Source organism: Cariama cristata, unplaced genomic scaffold (genome assembly GCF_000690535.1).
Source record: "Cariama cristata isolate BGI_N322 unplaced genomic scaffold, ASM69053v1 scaffold33584, whole genome shotgun sequence".
Classification (NCBI taxonomy): Eukaryota; Metazoa; Chordata; class Aves; order Cariamiformes; family Cariamidae; genus Cariama; species Cariama cristata.
Genome location: NW_009612904.1, coordinates 1 through 14743, shown reverse-complemented (window position 1 = coordinate 14743; position 14743 = coordinate 1). Strand labels below are relative to the sequence as shown.

General features: G+C 38.2%; 1 protein-coding gene across 1 annotated transcript; it reads left to right on the top strand.

The window, feature by feature from the left end:
- Window positions 1-3985: 3985 nt before the first annotated feature.
- Window positions 3986-12507, top strand: TNFRSF1B (tumor necrosis factor receptor superfamily, member 1B; the record flags this gene model as incomplete). Its single annotated transcript, XM_009698810.1, has 9 exons — window positions 3986-4088; window positions 6212-6340; window positions 7483-7632; window positions 8518-8611; window positions 8696-8889; window positions 9650-9724; window positions 10715-10752; window positions 11367-11637; window positions 12209-12507. Coding segments are annotated over 9 exons (1353 nt in total), but the record flags the coding sequence as incomplete, so codon positions are not given.
- Window positions 12508-14743: the final 2236 nt, after the last annotated feature.

The window sequence follows — 14743 nt, the reverse complement described above, 5'->3', positions numbered from 1 at the left end:
TTGTGGTTGGCCTCTGTAGGACTGTATGGGAGAGGGCAGCCCGCAGGCCCTAGTGCTGCTCCACACAGCACAGATCCAGCTGCAGACCTGAAAATCATGAGATACAGGCATGTTCTCCACTAGTTTCATCTTCCATTGGGTAGGATATAGGGAATCTTGGAAACAGTTGTGTTTGTGCATATGTATTTAGAAGAGTCCCTACTAACCTCTCAGTTGGTATGGAGACTGACGTTAGCCCCCTCCTCTCCAGTGACAAATTAGGTCACCTATCTACTGGATGTCTGTAGTGCGGATGAGAAAATGATTCAAACATTCTTTCTGGAGAGAGAGTCTTGAGTCACTGACTTTTTGCATGTAACTTCTTAGTTATTGCTTAATATACAGGCATTGCAAAAATCTCCCTAGTGAGTTATGTAGTCAAAGACAAGCTTAGTTTACCCATTTCTGTGCCAAAATATATTGCTTAATTTGATAGATGTGCATAGAGCTAGACTAAATTTCATGTTTAATAATGTTTGTGCCTCTGCTGCTAGATAGATGAGGCATTTTACTTCTACTTGTACCCGTCAAATTAAATGAAGCCTTCCAAAGTCTTCATTTTGCCTGTGTATCTTGGGAGTCTGCTGCTGTTAGACACTACTACCTAATCTGAGAAGTTCTAAGGCTGTAACACAAAAGATGCAGCATCAGATTAGTTTTCCTTCACACAATATGCTTACAGAACGTTGAATCACACACAGTAAAAGCAGAAGACAAAATAAGCACTCATGTGAGATACAAACAGTAACAAAATGCAAAGAATTTGGAATAGAATCTGGCCCCTACTCATCAGTCTTTCAGCCCAAAATAGCCAATGGATCTGGATGCCAGATACAAACATTGTACTGCCCAACTCGGACCTTAAAATTGACCGTAGGAAAAAAAAAAGACCCTAGAAAAAGTGGGGTCATCTTGTAGCCAAGAAATCCAGGAGAGTTTTATAGCTAGTAAGAGGCTTACACGTCCTCTAACAGAGTAGGAGATTTGGCTGCTGGCCTTGACAGTTTTAATTACATTAGTTTACATTGGAAGTAACTACTAAAATTAATGGCATCCTTCCCGCGCAAACAAAGCTGAGGCTCATGTGTGTATTCAAGTGAGTTACACGTCCCTTTTAGTTTCTGATAATGTTCTTAGAGGACAGTTGGCAAGAAATTGTCGATTGTATGTCATTGAGAGCCACAACTCATCAGATAAAATTTCAGGGAGATTGTATCAGACAGTAGAGAGATCCTTTCAAGCACAACTTAAGAGAAACAGATGTGAACACATCAACCAACAGCTTTTCCTGTGTCTTTAACTTGCAGGGGAGTATTTACAACAGACAGTGCAGAGGATGAGATAAGAACATTTTTTGCCAGGAAGCCATACCAGCAGGATAATTTGTGATGCGGTTTATTGTATTTCTCCCTTTTTTTTTTTTCTGTGTCTGCTCTTGCAGTGAAGTTTTATGTTTTAAAAAGACTCTGAAGTGCTTTTTTTAATGAAGTTGATCATAGTGACTACAAAAATGTGATGACAACATTGGATCTTTCTTCTTTTAATAAACAAGAAAGTAACTTTTAAATGAAAAATACTTTTGATGAGAGCAGAGCTCTTTTCGTCTTCTTCATCAGATTTTAGTGTCAGCTTGTGTTTGCAAATGGTATGATTTATCATTGCCCGTCCTATGAGGGTATAATACCAAGTTCAGCATTAACAGTTTACTGAACCTAGAAGGTAATGAAAAGCTGTGGTTTTCTTTTTGAATTATTATGGTTATTATTCTCATTAATAATGATGAAACTCATAATGTTGAAGCCAGCCTCCTGGTTTTTCTTCGAAGTCTTCAATCCTTGTGCAAGCCCCCTTTAAATAAGCCTTCTTAACTGGAAAGCAAAAATGGAGGCCAAAGTAGATTTTGGAGGTAGTTGAGGCTGCAGCATGGTTCCTGCAAAACTGGCTTTCTTCTCTTCAAAACACAAAGAGCAGAATTTGAAAAATGCAGCCTGTGCTTAGCAGCTGTTTCTTACTTCACCTGCTCTAGTGTTTAAGAAAGGGAATGATTTTTTTTTTTCTTTTTTCTTTCTGGTCATCGTTCCCCGCCCCATTACAGTGTCTGGCCTGTTAAGCATCTTTACAAGTTTGTTCTTCAGTTTGCAACTTGACTGTTTCTCGTTGATCTGGCTGTGAGAGTACGGGGCTGGTATTGGTAAAACCCATCCCCAGTCTCCCTGGTTTTGAGTCTTTAACTCAACTGACTGATCAGGAGAGATCAGAATTGTTCTGATGTCTGGTCAGTTGTTACCACATTTCACAGTGTTTTAAATAGGAGCAGTGAAACTTCTACTTAAATAGTTGGCTTTCCCTTTTTCTTTTCTGGAATGAATATTGTCTCAAGAAGGCCTTTCTCTGCCTTCATATTCTCGGGAAAGGTTCCTTTTGGCACTGACCATTGTGTAGATGGGTGAAATCCTGTTTCTGATATGCAGCTAGATAAGAGGTAACATATTTCAACAAGATACATAAGAAAATGTTGGTTTCCTTTTAAACAATTGTTGAGAGTGGGAAGTGTTAGTCTACTTTGTCCGTAATGTGAACACACAATAGATAATCAACATGTTTTTTCAGTAAGGAGGAAGGATATTTTCATTACTGACTTCCCAAGAGCTTGTTCCTGTTTTGATTTCTCTTTTTAGTAATACTTTTAAAGTACTTCTCTTTAAAATACTTAATGTGTGTAGATTATACATGGAGCAATCTCTTCAGCCTGCAGAAAACTGAGCAGTGTCACATACTTTTTGAACAGCATCTTTCTGATCTAGCAGGAAACTCCTACGCTTGTACTACCTAACATTAGCCTTTTTCTTTTGGGTGAGTATATTTTTCCCTTTGAAAACAGATGGCAGGTCCTCAAGTATTTTGACACTTGTTCATTGAAGTCATTGAGCTGTGCTGATTGGTGTGAGCTGAAAATTAGGTACACTGTATTTCATGACTGTTTCTTAGGCATTTAACCTGCCATATGAGGTAGGGCTTTTGTTTTTACTTAAGCCTTCTAGCCGGTTGCTCCTTTTCAGAAGCAGCAGGGCAGTTTTTGGAGACACTGTTTTCAAAACATCAAGGTGTTTCTCATTCAGAAAGCAATCGTAAAGTGTCTGGAATGATAAAAGACTTTTCTCCTTTTGTTTGGTGAGATAGTTCTAATAGTACGGGTTCTTTGACTGAAGGGATGGGTTATCTTGCCTGGATATTGCATGGGTGTAAGTGAGGGCATAATGAACATAAGCACAGTAGAGAATTGAACTTAGTGTCCTGTACCCTTCACACCCACTGATGAAAACAGAAAGATTCCTTCAAGCATTGCAGTAGTGCCAGACCCACAGCTCTCTATTCCACCGGCTGGAGAGGCCTCAGAGAATTAATAAGTAGCAAAGTCAGTTTTCTAGTTTTTAGATAGGGCTCTAGATCTGTATACAAGTAGACCTACTAAGTAAGAAGGTATCATTTTTAACATAGCCACTTTGCAGAAAATGCTTCTCCCCACAAACCTACAGGTAAGAATTTAGGTTTCACTGGCATTGTGTCAAAGGTGGTTTAAATCACGGCAACTGAGAATAGGTACTTAGCTCTTTGGTTTAAGTGATGCAGTAGTGACCAGCTGTGATGCCAATCCCATAGTTCCATTGCATTCTTTTGAACATAAAACCTGGAGAAATCACTTTGTTCCTTGTGACAGATCTTTGGAAAACAGAGGAACCTCTAAATGGTCTCAAATAGCTTATAAACTGCATTCTCCTTCCACTTTTTGGCATCTGCTGCTTTCCGTTTCATCAGGCCTACATCAGTGCCTTGGAAAGGAAGGTGGTTTTAATTGCGCTGATCTTTAAGTGTTTGTCTCTTTTGAATCTCTACTTTAGGGTCAGAATGGACTTGTGACTCATGACTTTCCATTAATGTCTCCTAGGAATATTCATTGCCTTATACACCAGAGTTTGCACACTGCAAAGACCCCAGCACTGAATTCTATGAAGAAGAACTTAATAAATGTTGCAGCAAGTGCCCTCCAGGTAGGCTACAATTCAAACTATTACTTCACACGGCCAAATTCAGTCAATTTTCAGATGAGCATAGTACATTTTGATTATTTATACATCTGAAGAGCATCGGATTTTTGCTGGAAGACAATAAAATGCTGTGGTTGTAAAAATACCTGCAAAAGAAACACATTGTTCGTCAGAATTGGAATTCTCTTACAAGGTTAATCTGGCTGGGGCTTGTCAGGAGGTAGGCTGCTGAGCTCTTGTAAGCACAGCTTTGCATTGTGTTTTGATTAAAGTATTTTTAAGCCAACACTGTGGAGAGAGCAACAGCTCACTAAGGGCATTACAAAAATTAGACAACATGTGTCAGAACCAAGCCCACTAATAACAAATACATTGTAAAACAGGGCATGAGGTAGAGCTTAGTTTTTGTACTGTGATAATACCACTTACATAAGGGGCTTTCCATTGGACAGGTTAATCTATAATTGCACAGTAAGGGAGTTTTGTTGGTTTTTACTGTAAGTCAGACACTGCAGACTACTATCAGAGACTGGGTACAAGACTATAGAAACTTGTCTGTTTTGAGGTGTCATGTCTTACACTCCAGTGATAATTATTAGTGATGTTCCGTTAGCAAAAGTGGTTGACTGCAGAAAGGTGGGTGTGTGGGTTTGGGTTTTTGGAGGGGTTGTAATGCCATTTGGATATTTTAATAATAGAGTTTTTGCAACAAGTTGTCATTATATTATTACATTAGACACAGCAAAAAACTGCCTTTTTTTTCTCATTGCATGCTGAGCAAACAAAATTGGTCTCTATAAATGCTGAGTGTTAGTCAGAGAGATCCGGAAGTTTAAGCAGGAAATCAGTATATGCTGAAGCAGCCACTGTTGCTTGAATTAACCGAAAATGTCTAGATAGATCTGTCAGACTTCCTTTGTTAAAAACACTACGGATGAAAGATGATAATTCATAGGTAAAACCTTTTTCTGTGTGGTATGTACTGTTTAGTCTATTTCTCCTTAATTTTAATTTTTCCGAATAGCAAACTCTAGACAAGAAGTTGTAGGAAGTCTAAAATTTTTATTTTTATTACAATGAATTTGAATTTTTTTACTGTAATTTACCAAAAAATTGAAGCCTAAATCATTAGGATGTGGAAGGCAGAATTTTAAGCTTCAAGTAAGTACATGGAAAAACAGAGTCTTTGGAAATCATTTCTGTGGCTTACCTCCAAAGCTGCTTCTCCAAGAAGGAGATTCTCCAAGCAGCTCCAAAGACTCTTTCAATGTTGCTCCTGCTTTCTGAGTGTGTATTTCCAGGATATTTCTGTACAGGATACAAGACATTGACTTTTATCTTCTTCCTCATTTCAAGCAAGGGGGAAATGGCAATTGAGGTGTTTTCCTTTCTCCAAAATGGATATGTTGGAGCTCATATATACTTATTCCCACCACTGCAGTGAACTCTGTTGTTGGTGAGAGGTTGGAGAAATTACCTTTGATAGCTTTTGATTTTGTCTGGAATGCTGGTAGCTTCAGAAACTCATTGCTTTGATCTGTTAGGGCTGGCTGAAGAGGTGAAGGAAAAAAAGTGAGGTCACGTCCCTTCAGTAGTGACAAGTGGTGAAGTTCTAATTCAGGTCTGTTTGTGATAATACTTTATTATGCCTTCTTCACTTGCTGCCTGTAAAGGTAGTAAGGACCTCATCCAGACACATCGTTCTAGCATGTGCCTGACTTTTGGCATGAAACACTATCCTATGTTTTACCATAAAACACTGCTTCTATGAGGGTAAAAAGTTTGGTTTATGTACTGTGGTAGCTGCATCTAAGTGTATGCTGAGGAGTTTTGTTCATGATTGAGGCCGCCTTGTTTTGAACATGGCTGTAGTTCACTGAAGTGAATGTAGGAAAAGTGGTCAAACATAAGTAACGTAAGAGAAATCAGAGTTTCCCTGTATATACATGTAGTCCTCCTTTAAATCAATACTGGCTTGGTATATGTTAGCAATCTGATAGTGGCAGTGAAGGGAAGGGGTTTCTATAGCTAAGAATGAAACTTACCTTAAACAATTCACAGAATAGAATTCCTAGTGATCTTTTCCAATGAGATGCTTTCTTTGTTTTGTTTTGTTTTGTTAATAGGTCACTATAAGGCAGAGAGCTGCAGTCATGCTGCAGACACAAAGTGCAGTCCCTGTAGACCTAACACCTATACAGCAATCTGGAATCGGTCTCCTCAGTGCTTTGCCTGCTCACCACCCTGCAGAAAAGGTAGGCTAGAGTTACTAAAGACACATTTGTGACTTTAACAGCTTGTTCAAAGGGTGGGCTTGGTTTAACCTAGTCTTTTCTCCTAAGAGAACTAGGGGGTTTTGTCTATCACTTGTATAGTCCCATTCTTATGCTTTTGGTACTCATAAGATTTGGGGAAAAGAATTGGGAAAAAGTCTGGCAGGGGGTACTCCCCCTTTTTCTTTCTAAGTCCTAAAAATGTGACACCAATCTTATATTCTAGAAGACTAAGGCCCTGCATCACTAAAATAGATCCAAATGTCATCAGTAGAATAACTTCCTGCTTATGCTCTCCAGCCAAGGGAACTTAAGACCAGACTTGCACAGGGGTAAATGGATAATTACATTTCCAGCATCCAGTCATTTCTCGGTTTCTCTACTGAACTGACAACAGCAAACACCAGTTGTGATATTCCTATATTATTATTTTTTTCTTTTGCAAAGCAGCATAGTCAGTCAGAGCATGCTGGTTCAGTTCATTAAAGCAGCTTAACAGTATATAAGGTAATACATTGTACCAATATCTGTACATTGATCTAGTAGATCACGCACTTTAACAAATTCAGTCACGCTTTTGCCCATTGTTTCTAATGGAAACTGGTGTAGAAAATTATTTACTTGACTCACTGGCAGGTAAGTTTTAAGGATACAGTCTAAGTTGTTCAAAGGACCTTTGCTTTCATCTAAATAGATAATCCTACAAAGCTGGTTAATTGCAGTCTGTAGTTAGGTCTCCAGTCACTTTAAATACAGTTGCATGATCTGCATAGGCTACAAATCTTAGTATGGCCCCCAGATACTCAATGGTGAACACAGGTAACACGAATGTGCATGTTTATGGTTATGATACGATATAATGCAACTGCAGGTACAGAGTTTCAAGTGTGCATTCTACAGATGCAAATTCTCCTTTCCTAGAGAGAGAGAGAGGAAACTCTTCTGAAAATTTAGATGTTGGGCCATATAACGTATTTGTTTTATGATGGTATACTAGCCAGAAGCTGCAAAATTGTCTTCAGTTTGTGGTATGTGAACATCAACTCATATTCATTTGAAACATTGCAGGCTATGATTTTAAATGTTGCTAATGACATCTTGCTTTATTCTTGTTTTAAAAACAGGATTTGTGCAGAATCAAACATGCACTAATTCACAGGACAGAATCTGTAGCTGCCCACCCAATGAGTACTGCATTTCGAAAATATATGAGTACTGTGAAATATGTAAAGTGCATAAAAAATGTGGAAAAGGTTACCGAGTTTCCAGAAGAGGTAATTTAATTCTGAACGCTCTACACGCAAAATAGTTTTACTGTATGAAGAGGGTTGTTTTTTGTGTTAATAGTCCATAAATATTTCTGAATCTGCCTCCAACTCAGTAAATTACAGGAATATGGTCTTTTAATTCCCTGCGGTTATGCGTTCTTTTTAGTGCAAGCATTATCTTAGCAAGTAGGCAGTAACTAGAGCAACAGTATTCTCAAGAGGCATATCCAAAGGGACAACATGTTGCAATCTGTTACTACCGTATATCATAAAGTTCCCCAGTCCAACTTAATCTTCCTTTGTTTTGCCGTAGTGTGTGATTTATTCTATCCAAGTGACTCGGATTCAAGACCACTTAATTCTTCCTTAAATCCTTGAAACAAGGCTTCAGGTTGAATTTTGGTTACAGTAAATAATGATGACTCTATGCTGTCCTGCAGAATTAATCTGTTTTTATGAGATGATGAAATTTACCACTCTGATAATGTAGCTGTCTCAAGATGATAAATAATATTCAAAGAGGTGGAACACTGAATATTTTTAAGACATTAAGAACCATTTGAAAAGATACAGAACTCCAACAGAATGGAACAGGTGGTCAGTCTGTCAGGGACTAGAGGAAAAGCTCAACTTTGTCTACAGTACCACATTTTAACCTTTTAGGTCGGGTTTGGTTTTTTTTTTACTCTTTGAATAAGACTGATTATCAAGGGCACCAAACTAACAGCCGATAAATCTTCTGATTTGTGTTTGGGTTGGGTGTTTCAAATTAATAAGACTGTATTTTGTGTACTGTCTCTGTATCACTTTCAGGATCTGTACTGCAGACCTTGATGATTCATTCTTGTTTCTCACTAGATGACTAACTGGAGTTTTTCTATTTGTTTAAAGGGACAGATAGCACAGATACAGAATGTAAACCTTGTCCTCCTGGCACTTTTTCACATGAGGAATCTTATGATACCAGCTGTATACCACATACAGTGTAAGCCAGTGTTTCTGTCTAATAGCAACCTTAACTGTACACAGGGTTGCTTTCTTTCCTTACTTCTCTTTTTGTTTCTTGCAGTTGTAAATCAGTGGCCGTTCCTGGAAACAGCATGAATGACACTGTTTGCAGTGACTCAGGAACAGCAGTTGCCACAGTTCTACCTCACACTATTTTGAACCTGCTCCTGACCCAAAGCTCAGCTTCCAACAAACCTGAAATAATAACTCGACCTGTCATTTTAAACTCTGTACCTGACATGTCTCACGTCATCGGTGAGCTATTAACTCATTTAAAGTCACTTTTGTCTGGCAAGGAAGCAAGTTTATATTTAGTTCTCAGTTTCTTTCCAAGACCGATTACCTGTACCCAAGCAGAACCTCAGAAGAGCTCAATTAATTCAATGTGACACTGCTTTAAGCGAGTTGCATAATATTTACCTACACATCTGCGCTACCCTGGTGCATTCTACAGTCCTTGTAATTGTGGAAATATTTCTAAAAAGCCCCAAACTAGATTATACAAGGCATTTCCTGAGAGTTGCTACTATGAAGGAGCTGGTAGAAAAGGTTGCATCTAAGATTCTGGACTGAGGCAGACTTGATTTCATAAACCTCCTGGTGAGAGGCCTTTGGAGGCTTCTGGCAGCTTTTCCCAAGACAGGAAATCTTGGATGTGTGGATGTATTCTCTCCTGTTCACAGCCTATCCAGGGGGCATATATGTTTAGGAGCATTCTGGGCTGCCTGGCCTTGTATTTAACAAACTGTTGCTAGCCTAGAGAGGTATCCTTTATGACTGAGGCCTAAAGTCTGTCCTCGCTTTTCAGGACAGGAAAATTCAATTTTACGAAGTGGTGGAGACTGAAATGAGACCTTGGTATCTGACAACAGGGGCATCAAATGTGAATGTCAGATCTGATACTTGTAAATTTAGCTGTTGTAGCCATGGACAGAAACTACAAAACTACCTCTTTCTAATTAGATCCTTTGTCAGATCAACCTGCTAAATAATTTATCTTTTTATTTATTCTCAGGATCAGTAGCAGGGCCATTGTTATTGGTCCTGATAATCACTATTTTGGCATGTTGCCTAGTCTCCAAAAAAAAAGGTAAGATTCATGAAGTGAAAACAAGCAGATCTGTAAATACTGGAAAGTCACCTTATTTCCTACTAATCTGAGCCTAGTGATTGACTGACATTAATGTCTTAGAAGATGCTAGCTCTCATCAAAGCTTTTCTCCTGGATTGATATGGATGAAGTATCACTAATGTAGAGATTCTTTGATGTCTGATAACGTATGAGGTTTTTTTTTCAAGGGGACAAGGTGATGATTTACCAGTTTCTGCCTCACTAGCTGGCACCCTGTAGCTTCATGAAACCGTGAAGAGCTTTTGACACTCCTCCTTTTGACACCATCTCCTGTTACATTGGGGTGAAATTGGCAAAAAGTCTCTCTTCTATTGACCTTTGAATCTAAGAGAAAACTCAGGCAAATCAGCTTGATCACTTAGCTTTTTTCTTTGCAGCTACAGAAAAATAGAATTAAAAAATACTCCAAGAATTCCATATGTATTTAGAGTAAAAGTATCTTTATTAAATCACATGGAGTGAAATTAATCTCAACACAGGGATACAGTGAGGCAAACGTCCCATTCAAATCTCTCTTGTTCCTCAGATTTTAGACAATTGTCTCAACATACAACATCCTAGTGGAGTTGGATAACTGTACAACAGTTGTGCTCCTACTGGAGCTTGTTAAATACTTTGTACTTCATCATTTAAATATTAGACATTATCAAATGTTATCGTTAAACAGTCATGACTGTAGCTTATTGTCATCAATACCTTTTCTCACTGACACTATTCTAGAAAAATTATTAATTCATGTGGAGGGTCCTCTTTGCTTGCTGGTTAAGTTTTAAGTCACTTTGCAAAATTAATACGATGTAACTTTCAACATTTTTCAAACGATGTGTAATAAATGTACACTTGGAGTTTATTCCAGGAGCAGAGAATATCACTCAGACTAGTTAAGAGAGCAGCTTTTGCAATTGAAACAAATTTGGGTTCTAATGAGCTGTCTTTCCTCACTTGCAGCCTTTGTATACTCTCCACCAACTACAGAAGCAGATTCGGTGAGTGTCACGCTTTCCTTTCCATCCTCTCCATGTCTTTAAAAGTTATATAGAAATCATGCAGTCTTACCTAAGTAGAAGAAAACTGCACATCAGAAAGACAGCTGGAGTGAGAATGGGGTGCTTTGAACCCCAATTTAGAGTGTGAGATGTACCTTACATAACCCACATAATCTGCCATCCTCGCTTTATGTTAGGCTCTGTTAGCAATAAAACACAGGTGTGGCTCAGAAGACCAGATTTTAGAGCCTTTGTTCCCTAGGTAATCAGTGAAGTACTGTAGGTGCCTTCAGGAGACAGGTTCATTTTGTTGAACGTAGCTGTTACGAATTTTACTTACAGTCATCACTATGCAAATGGCAATTTAGAATCATAGAATCATTTAGGTTGGAAAGGACCTTTCAGATCATTGAGTCCAACCATAAACCTAGCATGGCCAAGTCCACCACTAAACCATGTCCCTAAGCACCATGTCTACACGCCTTTTAAATGCCTCCAGGGATGGTGAGTTTCTTTACTATCAGTCGTTTCTTTAGCTGCCTAAGTACTGACCAGTTCTCTGTTACTGTTTTTTAAAGAGATTAATGTTTTGCATTTCTCTGCAAACGTTCCAGCCTTTTTCCCCTGCAGAAAAGCAGTGTGACAAAAAAGTAAGAAATACAGGATCACAAAACTCCAGCAGTTCTGAACAGGAGGAGCAGCATCTCTTGGCGACTTCTGAGTCCAGCAGTAGCTCCCTGAATAATCCAACTGGATCTGCAAGAGTCACTGTAATAAGTAACAAGAACAATGAAAAGAAAGAAACAGAAGGATTTCAGCAGCAGCATTCAGCTGCAGAAGGTTGTAAGCTTCACAGTGGAGATAGACACAACTCTGCGAGTTCAGGTAAGAATGTATCAGAATGATCCAGAACCTCTTGAAATTTGATTATCAATTATGAATCTTTTTAGCAGAAGTTTAAATGGCAGGATAAAACATCAACTCTTGTTCAGCAGAGAGACTATTTAGTAGCTTCTGAAAAGAAAAAGCGATTGTTTTAAGTTGTCAGCCTGAGACAGTAAAGAGAGTGTGCTCAATGGAGAAAAAGTTATTTGCAGACTAGGGGATCAGTGTGGTGGTAGGTGCACTTACCTGTGAGTGGGAGTAAGAGCCAAAGGGAGCAGTAAGAAAAGAACATTGTCAAAAGCACCTGAAATGGCAATGGATGGGTCGGGAGTTGGCTGTGATCCAGGGCTCTGTATTAACAGCTTTTTTATTTCTGGGATGATATGTGGGTTTTATGGTTTCAAAAAACCCCTAAAATGTTACAGAACCAACTCCACCAGCTTGCTGAAATTAAGTGAAGCAGGAAGATATTTAGAGTCTATTTTAAGTCAAAGAACTGGATAAAGAATCTAACCGTCCTGTTCCGAGTTTCATTCTTCCATGTTTAATGTGTTTTCTGTTTATTTGACAGAACATTCTGGTAATGGAGGAACGCAGGTGAATGTGACTTGTATTGTTAAAGTATGTAGTCCAGACTGCAGTTCCCAGTTCCCAGAACAGACTAGTTCAACTAGCATGGATTATGGAAACGCTTCCTATTATTCCCCAACAGGGGAAGAAATTCCCCTTTCAAAAGAAGAAAACCTCTTGAAAAAAGAAACTGAAATTCGGATCTCAGTGGAAAATGAGGACAATTTACTTCAAGACTTACTTCCAGAAGAAAAGAAGTTTCCTCTGGGTATTCAAGATGCGGGGATGAAAATGAGTTAAAGGAAATTACAGATCGTATACTGATTGACTGACAAAATTTATCAAACCACCCCATATCTTCTAAAATAAACATGTTAAATGTAGCATTCCTACAGAGACTTGAAATTTCAGATGAATATAGACACTGATGCTTTTGAGATTTTTAATCTTTTTTGTCATCTTGGAGAGTCGAAGGATGATCTCTGCAGTTTAAAAAAAATTTGAATGCTTTTTCTTTTAAACTGAATGTCCAACTCCTCTCTTTCTTCTGTGATACCCTAGACACACCTTTACCAGATCTGAAAAGGAACATTTTTCTAACTTTATGCCATTGATTTTTCTGCTGATACTTCTTGTGATGATAATTTGGGTTCGGGTATGCCATCTGTCAAGAACTTGACTGTGACCAGCACTTCTAAGAGGCTGGAGTTAAATTATCATTCATTCAATGCTAATGAATTATCCATTTGATTTTATTTTTAAAACTATTGCATTCAATGTCCTATCCTGTATCTTCACAGACATACTTTCCCTCATCCTCCTGGGCATTTCTTTTGTTATTACAGTTTGCGTTCACTCATTGGACCAAACTTCTCAAATCAACCTTAAGTGTATCAAGGAGTGAAATCTTTTACAGGAGCTTTTTTACTAGATTACAACTATTATGTGTAAACAATAGGATTTCATTAGCTGTACTTAGTTCACTTTATTTTAGAACAGAAAATCTAGATTAAATAGTTCTTACCTTGAAGTAGGAAATAAGTTCCTTTTATTGACAGGTCTAAAGTTTGACATCTTTGGGCCCTGGCTGATTCAGTATGATTTCTTGATTGATTCTGACCTCATTTTTGAGGTTAACTATAAACCCCAAATATTTCTTCGTATGTTCCAGTGAATATTAGAGATGATCCATATGAATATGTGTGCCAGATAGCTCACGCCCATTGACCTCAGGAAAAGGACACTCTCTTGATGATTTTACAGGATAATCTGTAAAAAGTGGAATTGACTCCAACCTCAGAACCAGAAAATCCTGTTCTCCTTTACTTCTGCTCCATGCTGAAGATGCAGCCGCCTCTTACAGAAAATTAGTAGAGGTTCTCCTTGAATCCAGTGAGATTCTTTTGGGTTTCGAAGTCAATTTTTAGGATCCCATTTCCCATAATTATAGTTTACATCGGTGACTTCACTGACAGTTGTGGCGTCTGTATTCAACCAGAATTTGCAATATGGTGTCTCAGTTACATTTGAGTGAAGTCATACAGTAGGCATAACTTTTTTCTTCTATGCTAAAAAAACATACTGTTGGACTAGATGATCACTGTACTTCCTTTCCAACGGAACTATTCTATTCTACCTCAAGAGAAACTAAATGCAGTAGTTATTTCTGAGGCCTTAGACTGAAAAAGGGTATTTTGGAATAGCATTTATTCTACAGCTACAGAAGAGATACAGATTTTAAAAATACAAATGTTAAACTTCCACAAAAGCTGTGAGTTTTACTAATGTTATTTCTGGAACCAGAGCTGGTAAACAGGTCTTTAATTCTACTATGAAGAAACCTTTTACAACTGTATATTAAACTTGTGCTTGAAGGTGATTTTCTGAAAAGACTTTCAAAATGGGTACACTGAAACTATTACAAAACTGAAGGATTTAGCCAAGAAAAGAACCTAATTTTATACAGCTCTTGGAACCTCTTGAACTGCACTGAGTATTTTCATGTCTTGTTTGTCAGGTCCCAGTATTGGGACCACATTGAAGAAGCAGTGGAAGATTTTTGGAGAAGTTTTAAAAACGTTAGAAAGGAGGATCCCGTTATGGCAGCTAATTTACTGGCTTTCAAATTATGATGTGTGCCAGAAGGAAAATCCAAGTTTTATTTTGAAGTAGGAAAAATGTGCTTGCATTTGCTTATAAAAAGTTGTTTTTAAAAAAAAAAGCCTGCATTTTTATAATTACATGTATCTTCGTTAAACAAAATTCTTCTTTCTAGAATGGGTTCTTTAATTCCATAGGTTAAGGTATGGAATATAAAGTAATTTTATTTCCTGTAGTTACTGCCTATTCACAAGAGGACTGATCCACTGCAGCCACAGGCACCATGCTAAAGAGCGCTCTACCAACAAACGCCACTCCTTCACCTCAGCGTCGATGAATAAAGTCATAATTTTGACCTCCGGTCCGGGCAAATGGCCGTTTGACGCTTTAAAGAGCCAAAAGCCTTTATTTACTGCAATTTACTTCAGCCGTGAGC